Here is a 14,101-nt window from a genome sequence, read left to right as displayed (position 1 = left end):
AAAAAGAAATTGGATGTAGGATATTATATTTAATGAATATTATATGAATCCTAGAAATTGAAATGGCCAATTTTGGGAAACCATTCAGAACAATCTGCAATAATGGGTGTTACGATTCTTATCTGTGTTTCCACATGTAAAATTGGTAGCTTTAGATAAAGCGTTTTTAATTTGATTATTTTATCAGCCTTCCCAATGAGATGTATGCTTCTGAATGATGCATCATGCTGCCACGTTGACAACATGACCGAGCGGTGTAGATTAGTGTTCAATTTGTGAAGGGCGCTCCTCCCTCACTGCTTTTGCACGTTGACGTCATGGGCCATAGTCCGGTGCACTAAATCACACTCCCTCAATGCTTCTCAGTGGTAGTGACCCTCATGTCTTGTAGAGCTTGTGCCTCATTGCTGCCAAGCCAAGGCTGCATACAGAGAAAGGCCCAGCCCGGCCCAAACATGCTGTGTGATAAGACATTTACATTACATTTAAGTCATTTAGCAGACGCTCTTATCCAGACCTTCAGAAATTGAGCAGGGAATCTTGAGCTGTTACTGACTTTATCCATTACCATCAAGGACGAAAGCATCTATCATAGTCAAAACGTGTACGCTTACGGACAGCAGGTTATTACAATATTGGACCGTTGGCTTTCATACTTTTCAAATTCTCAGCACTACTCAAGCAATTTCTCCAACTGTCAGCACATTCAAGTTGAGTACATGGCGCTGCATTAGTTAGGAAGTTTGTATGATGGTCTCAGGCATGTAGTTACTGTAGGTCACAATGGAAAGCCGGACTATCTCATGTCAGCATCTGTGGACTAGGGATTTGACGAATGTAAACATTTTCTTACTGCCTTTTCTTCCCCCTTTTTAAATGTTAAGAAATTAATAAAATTCCACTTGAATTCACAATGAAGCTGTGCTGCCTGCAACGGTTTGGGTCCCTTTCAGATGGTTAAGCATTGCACCTGTACTTCCATTACTGTACCTCAATTCCACCTCTCTTCTCATTTAACTTCTCAAAGTATTGCCATACAGGATTTAGCTTCCATCGCTTGACTTTCTCTGCGTGTCTTTTGTAGAAATAAACATTAGTTTTTCAGTAAGGAATTTTTGCTTCACATTAACGATTCCAATTTCCTTCAAACGTTTAAATGTTCACACCCCTACTGTGTGGACTATGATTTATGTTTAAGACTGCGTTCACACAGGCAGCCCAATAAGTATCTTTTCCACTAATTGGATTTGGCCAATCTGATCACCTCTTTTGACAATAATTGGGCAAATTGGGCTACCTGTGTAAGTGCAGTCTTAACGCCAGTTACATTTTAAACACATAGTAAACCCAGTCCATTTAATACATTTGTTCATTCAAATGTCTGTATCAAAACAAAAGTACAGTGCATTTGGAAAGTATTCCGACCCCTTGACTTCCACATTTTGTTACATTGACAGCCTTATTCTAAAATGGATTAAAATGTTCTTGGTGGTTCCAAACTTCTTCCATTTTAAGAATGATGGAGGCCACTGTGTTCTGGTGAACCTCCAAAGCTGCATAAATGTTTTGGTCCCCTTCCACAGATCTGTGCCTCGACACAATCCTGTCTCGGAGCTCTACGGACAATTCCTTCAACCACATGGCTTGGTTTTTGCGCTAACATGCACTGTCAACTGTGGGACCTTTTTATATAGACAGGTGTGTGTGCCTTTCCAAATCATGTCCAATCAATAGAATTTACCACAAGTGGACTCCAAGATGTAGAAACATCTCAAGGATGATCAATTGAAACAGGATGCACCTGAGCTCAATTTCGAGTCTCTGAACAAAGGGTCTGAATACTTATGTAAATAAGTTATTTTCTTAGTTATAAATTTGCAAAAAATTCTAGGATCCTATTTTTGCTTTGTCATTATGGGGTATTGTGTATAGACTGAAGAACATATTTTTTATTTAATCAATTTTAGAATAAGGCTGTAACGTAACAAAATGTGGAAAAAGTCAAGGGGTCTGAATACTTTCCGGAATGCACTTTATCCTCTGTTTCCTTATTTTCATGATGACTAATAATAAGGTGGTAAAGGTATTCGGCGAAGATGGCACTAGTGAGAATAAAACAGCTGACTCTTCGTTGGTAACCCTATAGCATGCCATGTGGTTGACGTATCATGATGACTCTCAAATACGGTATGTCATCACACTCTTCTGATCCCGTGCCAAGTTCCTTTTAGACTAGTCATAAAAAAGGAACTGGTTGCTAAGCGACTGCTGTGCCAGTTATCTCACTAAGTACTAGGGGACCAGAAACGTGTGCTACGTACGGGTTGGGTAAGAGTGTGCGCATGTGTAATTTTAAAGTTGGATGAGCTATTAATATAAAGCTGAATTGTTAGAGGGAGGCCCAAACCCCATTGTATCGTTATGCTCTTGCTTTTTAGATTGCTTTTAGATGTGCTGCTGTTAATTCGTTATTAATGGTATTTTTCACATATTGTTACAGGCAATGCAATTCCCATACAACTGTTATCCTCCACAGTGCTTAGGGTCTTTCAAGTCCCAGTCAGCTGTACTCCTACCCACCATCGTGATTTCCCCTCATTTAAGTAATGACCCAATATATATAACGGTCCATATCCCTGATCTCCGACACATTGACCGCCATGAATAATACAAGCTCTGTAATGCCGCTAACATGCTAGATGCACGGAAGGGAAGACGCTCAAGCTCCCTCTGCTCACTGCATGTGCTTTTAATATGGAAAATATGCTCTACCACCCACTTGGAAGCAAGATGGACTTTTCTAGGTTCATATCCCCATCCCTTCACATACGAATTCTGCCAGAACACCTCAGGACTATTTCTGTGAGTCACCTTTACCTTGTGTGGAGGGTATGAGGGCACCATTCCTCTTCAGCAGTGCTACACATCATTCTTCTATGATACTCACTCAAAAGGTCAGAGCTTCTAATCCACCCCAGGTACCCCTTTCACCCATGGCCTGTGGTCCTCTTGGTCTGCCCATCGCCTGACCCTGATGCCATCAACCCTATTATCGTCACCATGCATCAACACAGACCCCCCCTCCCCACGGTCTTTAACATTGCCTTAGTCTAGCATTATCCTGCTGTATCCATTAATTACAGAGGAAAGACTACCGTAACTGCCTTCCCTAGCGCAATGCAAACCATTGCTGCCTGCCTTAGAGGCTAGCCTGGTACTGCACCATCTGTCGTTTACAGAGAAGGCTAAGAGAGAGGTGATCAGTTGGGGCCCTGGGGGGTTTATAAGCCTCACTTCTGCAAGGGCTTGTTGAAACGGTCTGTCTTTAAAGAGAGAAAGGGTTGGCCCCTAAGGCTTTAACAGCATCAGATACTGTATGTGCAGAGGGATGAGAGGAATGTTGCTTTAAGGCTGGTGAGAAAGTGGGGGAATGCACCAGTAGTGGTGTAAAGAAGAGATTGATGAATCTCTGAGGATGGGCTCTAATGGTTTCAGCACCACCGAGAGTGGACAGCTCCCAGAGTAATCTGTCACCTTTCAATGCCCCTATTTGCTTCCGTATTAATTGTATTCAATCTTTTCCTTTATGTCCCTGAAAAGCCAATGGCATTAATGCCGAGCTAAACATGTTCTTTGACACGGTTTGAAAAATGAACAAACATATGTCCTTTGAGGGGCATGTTCTATGCAGTATTCTGCTATAGCAACATATTCTACATGTCGTGTGCAGGCAAGTTGCCATTGAACATTTCACACCCTGGGTGTGCTATGCAGTCTGGTAGGCTGTCTGTGGTCTGAGCTAGTGCCTTTTAGAAAATTTATGTTTTGATTTCCCACAGTTTCTGTCATATCCTTTCCTCACTCCTATTTTTCTCCCACACAATCCAATTCTGTATCCATCAGTGTCTGAGTCCTCAAACCCACCCCATAACACGCCTTATCTCCCCCATACAGCCCCCTTCTTTGACTATAGATGAATATATGTTCTTGAGGCGCATACTCGGTGTCATAACGCAAGCTCTCACTCTAATCAGCACGCCTCTACATCGTCCTCTTAGTCAGTGCAGCCGATCTGAGTGACGTTCTTTTGGATCAAGCCCAGTATCTCACGACCTCCACTCTGTATGCAACTCAGTTTGTTAGCACTTTGATGGTTGGAATCAAAAATGCATTAAGGCCGCTACAGTCTCCTCAAAAAGGTTTGAATTGTGCATCCCTCCCTACATCCTTCATGACATGAGGCTACTCCCTATCCTAGTACTGTACCAACTGTTTAATATGCAGATAGTTAGATTTAAATTTAAAGTTAAAGATTTAAAGTTAGATGGTTAGATTTAAAATGCATGAGGTGATTGGGGGACTCTAAGTAGGCTTGTATAAAGGCCCTCAAGTCCATCCCACCTAGAATCCCCCCTTTAACATGAGCCTATTAGTAGTATCTCTGTTCAATATGCAAAGCCATTGAACAAAGCCCCCCTCCCCACCACCTAAGGCAATAGCTCATGTATGTGTCTGAGGCCGTCACTGTGGTTCCAACAGGGTCCTACTTTAGTTCTTCATCAATGATTGGTCGCTGGCCGGCTGTGTTTTATAGAACAGTGTGTTCCTTTGAGAGCTTAGCTGACATGAGTGACGCTGCCTTCTGCTCCATACTCCTGTTCCAAATGCATTTTATATGGGAAATGTTACAGGAGAATATAGAATTTGCGTGTTGTGCCAGAGGGAAAACAAATTATTGTTCATTATTATAAATTTGTCACAATAATATCTCTCTTCCTTCCTCTGTCTCTCTCTCTCGGATCCCACTGTCTACCCTTGTCCAGCTGGCCTCAACGACCGACCCACCAGTTACCATGAACTACCTACGCAGGCGTCTGTCCGACAGCAGCTTTGTGGCCAACCTCCCCAACGGCTACATGATGGACCTGCAGAGTGGGCCTCGCCCCACCCCGCCCTCTTCCACCTCCAATCCCGCCTCCCCAGCCACAGAGAGGCGAACGCCCCCCAGCCTGCCACCACAGGTCCCGCCCTCGGGCTCGGCCTTAGGCTCGTCCCCGGCCCCGACCCCCGGGGGTTTCCTCAGCTCCTTCTCCAGTGTGGTGAAGACCGCCCAGTTGGCACAGAACGCTGCAGCAGCAGCCAAGGCTTCAGCGGCGGCGGCAGAAGCTGCCAAACCTGTCATACGGAAGCCCAAGATTCTATTGGTCATCGACGACCTGCACACAGACTGGTATGTTTCTCTCCCATAGAAGTGACCACTAAATCAGTATATTACACAAGCCTAGGCTCTATTGCAAGTGTTATTTGATATCACAACTTATTTGAATTGGCATTAAAAGCACTGTGCTTAAAGTGTTTCACATACCCTCTGCTCACTTGGACAGCACATGGAATTTGCCATCAAATAGCTAAAGTCTATTCTTGTATGCAGCATTAGTCATATTAATAAAATTAAACCAGTTCAGAAAGGGAACGGCTGATATGGCACCAGTTAGATGCTAGTAACAATCATGCATTGCATTGGCGGTCTATTTAACCCCCTAGAGTCGATGTCTGTCAAATTAGCCTAATAAAAACATCCCCATAAAGTGTAAGCTAGAGATATCTGTTTTGATGCGTCTAAATTGGAGGTTGACCGATTTAATCGGAATGGCTGATTTAATTGGGGCAGATTTCAAGTTTTAATAAAATTCAGAAAACGGTATTTTTGGACAAAATTATTTTTTATTTTACACCTTTTATTTCATCTTTATTTAACTAGGCAAGTCAGTTAAGAACACATTCTTATTTTCAATCACTGCCTAGGAACGGTGGGTTAACTGCCTCGTTCAGGGGCAGAAGGACAGATTTTCACCTTGTCAGCTCGGGGGATCCAATCTTGCAACCTTACAGTTAACTAGTCCAACATAGTCCAAAATCTGTTCCATGTAGTGAATCTGTTGTTTAATGCGTTTGTATTGGCTAATAGCAGTAAGGCCCCAAAATATTTTGGGGGGATACTTCAAGGGATCTTAAAATTTCAAATCAAATAGCAAAATTATCCTTGTTATGACCTTCTTAGAACAATTCCATATAGGTTAGTAGAACCATCCTCCGCGGGCTTAGACTCTTATGGGTTAAGTCTGACTAGAATATCTCTCTGAACTTGGCCGCTGCCCTCTGCTCTCCATTAAGGTTCTACACTACGGGGAGGCCTGACTGGTCTTGGAATTATTACTAAGTTATGTCCCAGCAGACTATGCTGTCCGTGTGCAGGACTTAAATCTTCTCCTTCTTAAATCTACTCCTTTTTAAAGCCCATCTGGGATCCTAAAATGTCTCATTCCCTTTCATCTTATCGCGTACGCTGTAATTAAGCCGTGCAGAAGAAGCCCTTCATTATCTACTGTAGATTCTCTAGGCTGAGTCAATCACTCTGTTCTCTAAGGAGCTCACTGCAGCTTTATACAGTACACTCTGCCTATGACAACTCTGCAGTGTGTTGTATTTTATTTTGTCCACTGTCTAATTATTTGTAGGAGATGAGATGACTGACACATGTTACTGAGGATGTATTATAGAGCTTTTGAGTTGCAACCACAATGCATTTGTTAATGGTATAATAGTATGAATGTTTCATTGGCCCATGTCTGCACAGAGGACCTAACATTAAATACAAACATACTGGATACAATATCAAAAGAATTGTGATTTTAAGCGTCTCAATTAAACTTGGCCTTGACCTTATCATACACAGTATAGCAGACGTCCCTTGTTTGTACAGTGTAGTGGGCCTTTGTGTTCATATCTGTTTGCCCAGGCACCATGTCCATTTTAAGCTTAGGTCTATAAGTGAACATATTAAGTGCATGTATTCCGGTACAAGTGCTCAGCTGTCAGTGAGAAATCCTTTTCCAAGCATACCATTATGCTTGTGTGTATGGTATCAACCTTGCGTTATTCTCTTTATCGTTTGGCGACGTGTGGAAATGGCTGGTAAAAGGCTGTAATAAATATCGGTCTTGACGTTTTTTTTAATGCATGTTTGATATAAACAGCATTGGCATATTACGATATGAAAACTAAGGTGTTTCATTTTTGGCCACACTGAGGCACTGTAGTCCACCTGCCGCAAGATCACAACCTACATGAGTGCTGGTGTGTTTCTCCACATTCCCTGCATCCCTGTGTGGAGTAACACTGAGTTATGAACAGCAGGTGGCGCTAGCTGATAACCTATTGGAGAACTCAAGAGAATATGTACCTGTGCTGAGCATTGCTCCCTGGGTTACCTCTAACCATTCAATACTACCTGTGAACACGCGTGATCTGCCACCACAATACAGATCTGTTGAAGTGGCACATACATGGTCTTATTCGGCAGGGTAGCCTAGTGGTTAGTGTTGGACTAGTAACCGAAAGGTTGCAAGTTCAAATCCCTGAGCTGACAAGGTACAAATCTGTCAAATCAAATCAAATTTATTTATATAGCCCTTCGTACATCAGCTGATATCTCAAAGTGCTGTACAGAAACCCAGCCTAAAACCCCCAAACAGCAAGCAATGCAGGTGTAGAAGCACGGTGGCTAGGAAAAACTCCCTAGAAAGGCCAAAACCTAGGAAGAAACCTAGAGAGGAACCATGCTATGTGGGGTGGCCAGTTCTCTTCTGGCTGTGCCGGGTGGAGATTATAACAGAACATGGCCAAGATGTTCAAATGTTCATAAATGACCAGCATGGTCGAATAATAATAAGGCAGAACAGTTGAAACTGGAGCAGCAGCACGGCCAGGTGGACTGGGGACAGCAAGGAGTCATCATGTCAGGTAGTCCTGGGGCATGGTCCTAGGGCTCAGGTCCTCCGAGAGAGAGAAGGAGAGAATTAGAGAACGCACACTTAGATTCACACAGGACACCGAATAGGACAGGAGAAGTACTCCAGATATAACAAACTGACCCTAGCCCCCCGACACAAACTACTGCAGCATAAATACTGGAGGCTGTCGTTCTGCCCCTGAACAGGCAGTTAACCCACTGTTCCTAGGCCGTCATTGAAAATAAGAATTTGTTCTTAACTGACTTGCCTAGTTAAATAAAGGTCAAATAAATAATTATTTTGTAATCGTTCCATTTCGAACACATGGGGATGAACTTGTTTACTCAGAATAGAGTGAGCAGTGTACCATCAAAGATTGAGCTTTGTAGTAGCAGCGTGGCCCATTTTCATGTAGACTTACACACTTGGTGTAATTTGTCCCTTGAGGTTCTTCTCTTTTTATCATCTCTTTAAATCACTGTAATTCAGTACAACAGACTTGCCTTGCCATATTGAATCTAAACCTACTTCAATAGCCTGGTCCCAGATGTGGTAGAGTTGGCAAGACAGCGCAAACACATTTGGGACCAGGCTATCATATCTAGGTGGCGTTGGAGTGGAGAATACATTTACATTTACATTTAAGTCATTTAGCAGACGCTACCATTGAGCAATACCCCTGAGAGAGAAGTACAACTAGTAAGAGCCTTTAAATGCTAAATATTTGGCTGCTGCTTTGGCAACGTGTATGGATCATGGTGCCTCTTCTTCCCCCTCACTATTTGTTTAAGACGATGTGAAACATTCAGGCATGCTAGTTTTCTCTCTTCAGGTTAACGTGTGGATGAATTGATTGCAGTGTAGTGCTACTACAGATGTCAGTTCTCTGTGAACCCTCCTGCGACCGTCTGTCTCCATTCTATTCCATGTACTTGGCTGGCGTTGTAGGGGAAACCTAAAGCTCCAGAAGTGTTTAAATGGGCCTCCTTTTCCATTTCCGATTTAGTCATTTTGCAGACACTAAATTTAACAGGGTCTGGTAGAATTGTGTCAACACCATTCTGTCAACTACCACAATAGATGCAGCAGTAGGTGTGCAGATGGTAAACAGGGTTGAAATGAAATGGATGTCTTATTCAACATGAGAAAGTTGACTTCTCTTTATTTTAGTTTAGCACACGTGCTAGGGATGCTATGGAAAGCTTTATAAAACCCTTAAAGTATGGTAATAGATCATGGTTTTAGATGAAATCTAGGGCTTTAAATCTGATTCCCATTTGAAAGGTACAGTAGTTCATGAAAAGTTCACTTTGTGGCTGCCTAAGCTCTCCGATAGTCCTCAGATGCCTTTGTGTTTTTACTGCATCTCCATAAATCAACATTGATCCTATCTCCCGGCACTTTTATTGTTGCTACGGTTGCCAACACAAGTATTTTATCTGGAGCAAAAACCTTTAACACAAACTGATAGCTTGGAGAAGGTTGCCCCGGACCGCAGGCGAACGGCCATGAGATAAATAACCACAATAAAACCTTATGATTACAGGCGTCCATTCCCACCAGGCAACCAGAAAAAGATTTTGTAATTCAGGATCAATGTTTGTCTGATGTTTGGTTTCAAACGCCCAGGTTTCATTTGTAGACTAAATGGGACTAGTGAAATTGGTCAGTTTTCTCGCTTTGTCTCTGTCGGTACCTCAGTGCATTAATCTGGTTTTGATGTGCTTTAATAGCAGGTTAATTCCGTATTAAGGTGAGTTATTGTAACACCATTTGACCAACATCCAAGCCTTGGGATCCTGTGGTGTAATGCAGACAATGACACTTTTCAAAGCTTTAGTGATTCATGATTACCCAAATATCTTAGCCAAGTATGAGAATTACATTTTTATAATTTATGATGCACTGATGGATGGCTTATTAATGGCTGATAGGATCTCTTATCTGAAATGGGTTTGATTTACACTATTACACTAAATACCAATCACTGTTACAACATTTGTGGTAGCTTTACCACAGTCTTTATTTATGTGCCCTGAATTGACATTTTATCATATTTAATAGAATCTCATAGCTGACAGAACATGACTGTAATATTTGTCTCCTCTTGGGAGGTGTTTGCACAGACAGCTGGATTAGAACTAGTAGCTCAGTGCTGTATATCCAAGTTATTAGTGTCTTTAGTTGTGGGTGAGGGTTAGTGTTGGTGAGGGTGTCCCATGTCCATCCATCATTGCCCTCTGCCTCGGGGCCACATTTCCTCCAGAGCATACCAGAGGAGAGGCTGCTGGTCTCCGGGGAAACGCTGGGCTCCCCTGACAGGCCTGGCCTCCAACTCTGACTGGGGCACAATGGTGGTGCACACACACACAGCAGCTTTCACCATCCTCATCACTTTCTCTGCTTCTCACTCATCTCTTTCCTTTCCCTCTTTCTCTCTCTTCACTTCTCATTCTATCTTTCGCAAGCTCTCGATCTCTCACTCCTGTTTTCACCTTTTTTTCTCTCACTGTCTTTTGGAATCTTTCATTCCCAGGATTCCCTCTCCTTTCTCTTGCTTACCGCCTCGTCCCCCTCTCTCACCATATTGCCCTCATCGGACTTGCCATTGGCTCCCTGTCATACCACACCCTTCTAAGAATGCCATGCCACATGACATTCTGCAAGCCAAGAAACTGTCAGTTTGTTGTTTGAATCTGAACAATGTACCGGCTCTTGAATGATCCTATATTAGATTACTCTATCCAACCACTCTTTGGTAAATGCAGTACAATCACTGATGTCATTGTCATATCTGCTGTCAAAGTGAGGGTAATTGTGATGGCTGTGGGAAAAATCTGGCTGTGAGTTCTTATTGTCATATAGCATAACCCATGTTGACTTGTAAGAATGAAGGACAAATTTCAGATTTCGTCTGTCAAAATACACTGCTCAAAAAAATAAAGGGAACACTAAAATAACACATCCTAGCTCTGAATGAATGAAATATTCTTATTAAATACTTTTTTATTCACATAGTTGAATGTGCTGACAACAGAATCACACACATTATCAATGGAAATCAAATTTATCAACCCATGGAGGTCTGGATTTGGAATCACACAAAATTAAAGTGGAAAACCACACTACAGGCTGATCCAACTTTGATGTAATGTCCTTAAAACAAGTCAAAATGAGGCTCAGTAGTGTGTGTGGCCTCCACGTGCCTGTATGACCTCCCTACAACGCCTGGGCATGCTACTGATGAGGTGGCGGATGGTCTCCTGAGGGATCTCCTCCCAGACCTGGACTAAAGCATCCGCCAAATCCTGGACAGTCTGTGGTGCAACGAGGCGTTGGTGGATGGAGCGAGACATGATGTCCCAGATGTGTTCAATTGGATTCAGGTCTGGGGAACGGGCGGGCCAGTCGATAGCATCAATGCCTTCCTCTTGCAGGAACTGCTGACACACTCCAGCCACATGAGGTTGTATTAGGAGGAACCCAGGGCCAACCGCACCAGCATATGGTCTCACAAGGGGTCTGAGGATCTCATCTCGGTACCTAATGGCAGTCGGGCTACCTCTGGCGAGCACATGGAGGGCTGTGCTGCCCCCCCCAAAGAAATGCCACCCCACACCATGACTGACCCACCGCCAAACCGGTCATGCTGGAGGATGTTGCAGGCAGCAGAACGTTCTCCGCGGCATCTCCAGACTCTGTCACGTCTGTCACATGTGCTCAGTGTGAACCTGCTTTCATCTGTGAAGAGCACAGGGCGCCAGTGGCGAATTTGCCAGTCTTGGTGTTCTCTGGCAAATGCCAAACGTCCTGCACGGTGTTGGGCTGTAAGCACAACCCCCACCTGTAGACGTCGGGCCCTCATACCACCCTCATGGAGTCTGTTTCTGAACCTTTGAGCAGATACATGCACATTTGTGGCCTGCTGGAGGTCATTTTGCAGGGCTCTGGCAGTGCTCCTCCTGCTCCTCCTTGCACAAAGGTGGAGGTAGTGGTCCTGCTGCTGGGTTGTTGCCCTCCTATGGCCTCCTCCACGTCTCCTGATGTACTGTCCTGTCTCCTGGTAGCGCCTCCATGCTCTGGACACTACGCTGACAGACACAGCAAACCTTCTTGCCACAGCTCGCATTGATGTGCCATCCTGGATAAGCTGCACTACCTGAGCCACTTGTGTGGGTTGTAGACTCCGTCTCATGCTACCACTAGAGTGAAAGCACCGCCAGCATTCAAAAGTGACCAAAACATCAGCCAGGAAGCATAGGAACTAAGAAGTGGTCTTTGGTCACCACCTGCAGAACCACTCCTTTATTGGGGGTGTCTTGCTAATTGCCTATAATTTCCACCTGTTGTCTATTCCATTTGCACAACAGCATGTGACATTTATTGTCAATCAGTGTTGCTTCCTAAGTGGACAGTTTGATTTCACAGAAGTGTGATTGACTTGGAGTTACATTGTGTTTTAAGTGTTCCCTTTATTTTTTGAGCAGTGTACATTACTCACTTTGGCTTTATGGGAGACTAATGCATGGTAAGTGTCATGGTAAAGATTCTGGATTCCTCTGCATTATGTTTTTGCAATGGGTGTGTGACTGTAAGAGTGAGTGTTTGGGGAGAACATGGGCCAAATCCTGTCTGGGTGTCTACTCTTGGAACCATGCGATGGGCTGCTCACCTCACAACTTTTTAAAGTCCAACTGACTGTACATTTAATTGATCATTTGAAGTGATGACAAGTTGCGCAATGAATTCCTTGGCTTGAAAACATGTAATTCTTAGTACATACGCAAGCCTCCTGGTCTTGCTTAATTTCTCATGCTCTACTACTGTCATGGTGAAGGTAAGTGTGGCCCTGGGTGACAGAGCATTGGTCAGACTTTTTCAAAGGTTCACCGCTAACTAAATGACAAGGAAGTATAACCATGGATCTTATAGTCAACAGCTGGAAAACCTTAAGAAGATCGGTGATGAGATTAACCCCATTTGCGTCTGTTACTGTAAAGCAGCATATGGAAAGCAGGGATATGGGGAATTCTTACCGGTACCCCCTGTATATAGCCTCGCTATCTTTATTTTACTGCTGCTCTTTAATTATTTGTTACATTTATTTGTTATTTTTGTAGGTATTTTTCTTAACCAAAAGACTCATCAATCTCTGATTTATAAATAAGCGGAGTGAGCGAAACAACAGCTCCTCTCTTTCTCGTTGTGTATCTGATGCTGTCTGGACAAACAAAATAGTATGGCATGTCATCTTTTTACCCAGACAGCATCAGATACATGGGCTATATATAGTAAGACAGAGGGGTGCTGTTAAGCTCATTCGGATGCTTTCTCCGGTGAGAGTTTCTTCTCCTGATAGTTGAAGGGGCCATGCCCAGTTGATAATCACCCTGATAATTGCCTCAACTGAACCTAAACTATACCAAAACAACCAATTGAACAGATATAACAACATGAAATAAATGAAGTAAAGTATCATGGGGGAGAAAGGCAGGGAATGGGTGAGTTGATGAGTGAGGGGAAGCTAAAGATAATTATGTAATCACCAATTTATAAATGAGGAACAGGATGGGCATTTATATTGTTTTGATCTATTCTAATCTCAAAATGGTATGTGCGCTATATCAGTACACCGAATCCAAGCTGTCTACTCTGGCCTACTTGGAGTACACAGTGAGAGCGTGCGTCATCTTCAAATGGCAAGAAGACTAAGATGAATGGATGCACATGCTGCATTAGCATTGCTACAAAATCTGACTCTGATGGCGGGGAAGAAATTAATCACAGCATCTCTGATTATTCTTCTGATTCTGAGCCTCCGCCTGAACCTGCACCTCTGAGGTCTAAGCGCAAAAAAAGCCAGAACAGTGCACACTAAGCAGATGCCTGCGCCACCACCAAGTGAAACAGGAGAGAGGGACGGCCTCGTTTGGCTTGAACAAGCAGACGACAATGCTACTGGCCGACTTATCAGCTCAAAATGTCATCATTGAGAGACCAGGCCCTTACATCTCAAGTAAAAAACATTCGCAACGCATTTGCCAGCTTTCCTTGTTTGTGACATGGACATGCTCTAATGAGCTGACAATTTACTGTTTTTGACTTCTGTCATATCGAGCCTTATATTAATTATGATGCCATTATTGCTTTTGTGCTGATTTTCAGTAGTTATCAAGCACACATGGCGCATGTTTAGGCTACTGATGTTTTCATTATTTGACTAAGCGTCTTGGTGGTTTGGGGTATTTCGTTATAGAAAGAAGCTGTTACCACGTCCCAGCACATGCTTTCTGTTTCCTAGTTGTAAC

General features: G+C 43.3%; 1 protein-coding gene across 1 annotated transcript in view; it reads left to right on the top strand.

Moving 5' to 3' along the window:
- The window catches only part of LOC115133203 (synapsin-3-like), a 114,354-nt gene that overhangs the window by 3,317 nt on the left and 96,936 nt on the right, over positions 1 to 14,101 (top strand). Inside the window, exon 2 of the mRNA XM_029666195.2 lies at positions 4,824 to 5,230. Coding sequence (XP_029522055.2) covers positions 4,854 to 5,230 — 377 coding nt within the window. The 5' untranslated portion in view covers positions 4,824 to 4,853. The remainder of the gene's footprint in view (positions 1 to 4,823; positions 5,231 to 14,101) is intronic.

The sequence above is a fragment of the Oncorhynchus nerka genome, linkage group LG8 (assembly GCF_034236695.1).
Source record: "Oncorhynchus nerka isolate Pitt River linkage group LG8, Oner_Uvic_2.0, whole genome shotgun sequence".
Lineage (NCBI taxonomy): Eukaryota > Metazoa > Chordata > Actinopteri > Salmoniformes > Salmonidae > Oncorhynchus > Oncorhynchus nerka.
Note: the sequence above shows the minus strand (reverse complement) of the source record. Positions and strands in the feature narration are given on the sequence as shown.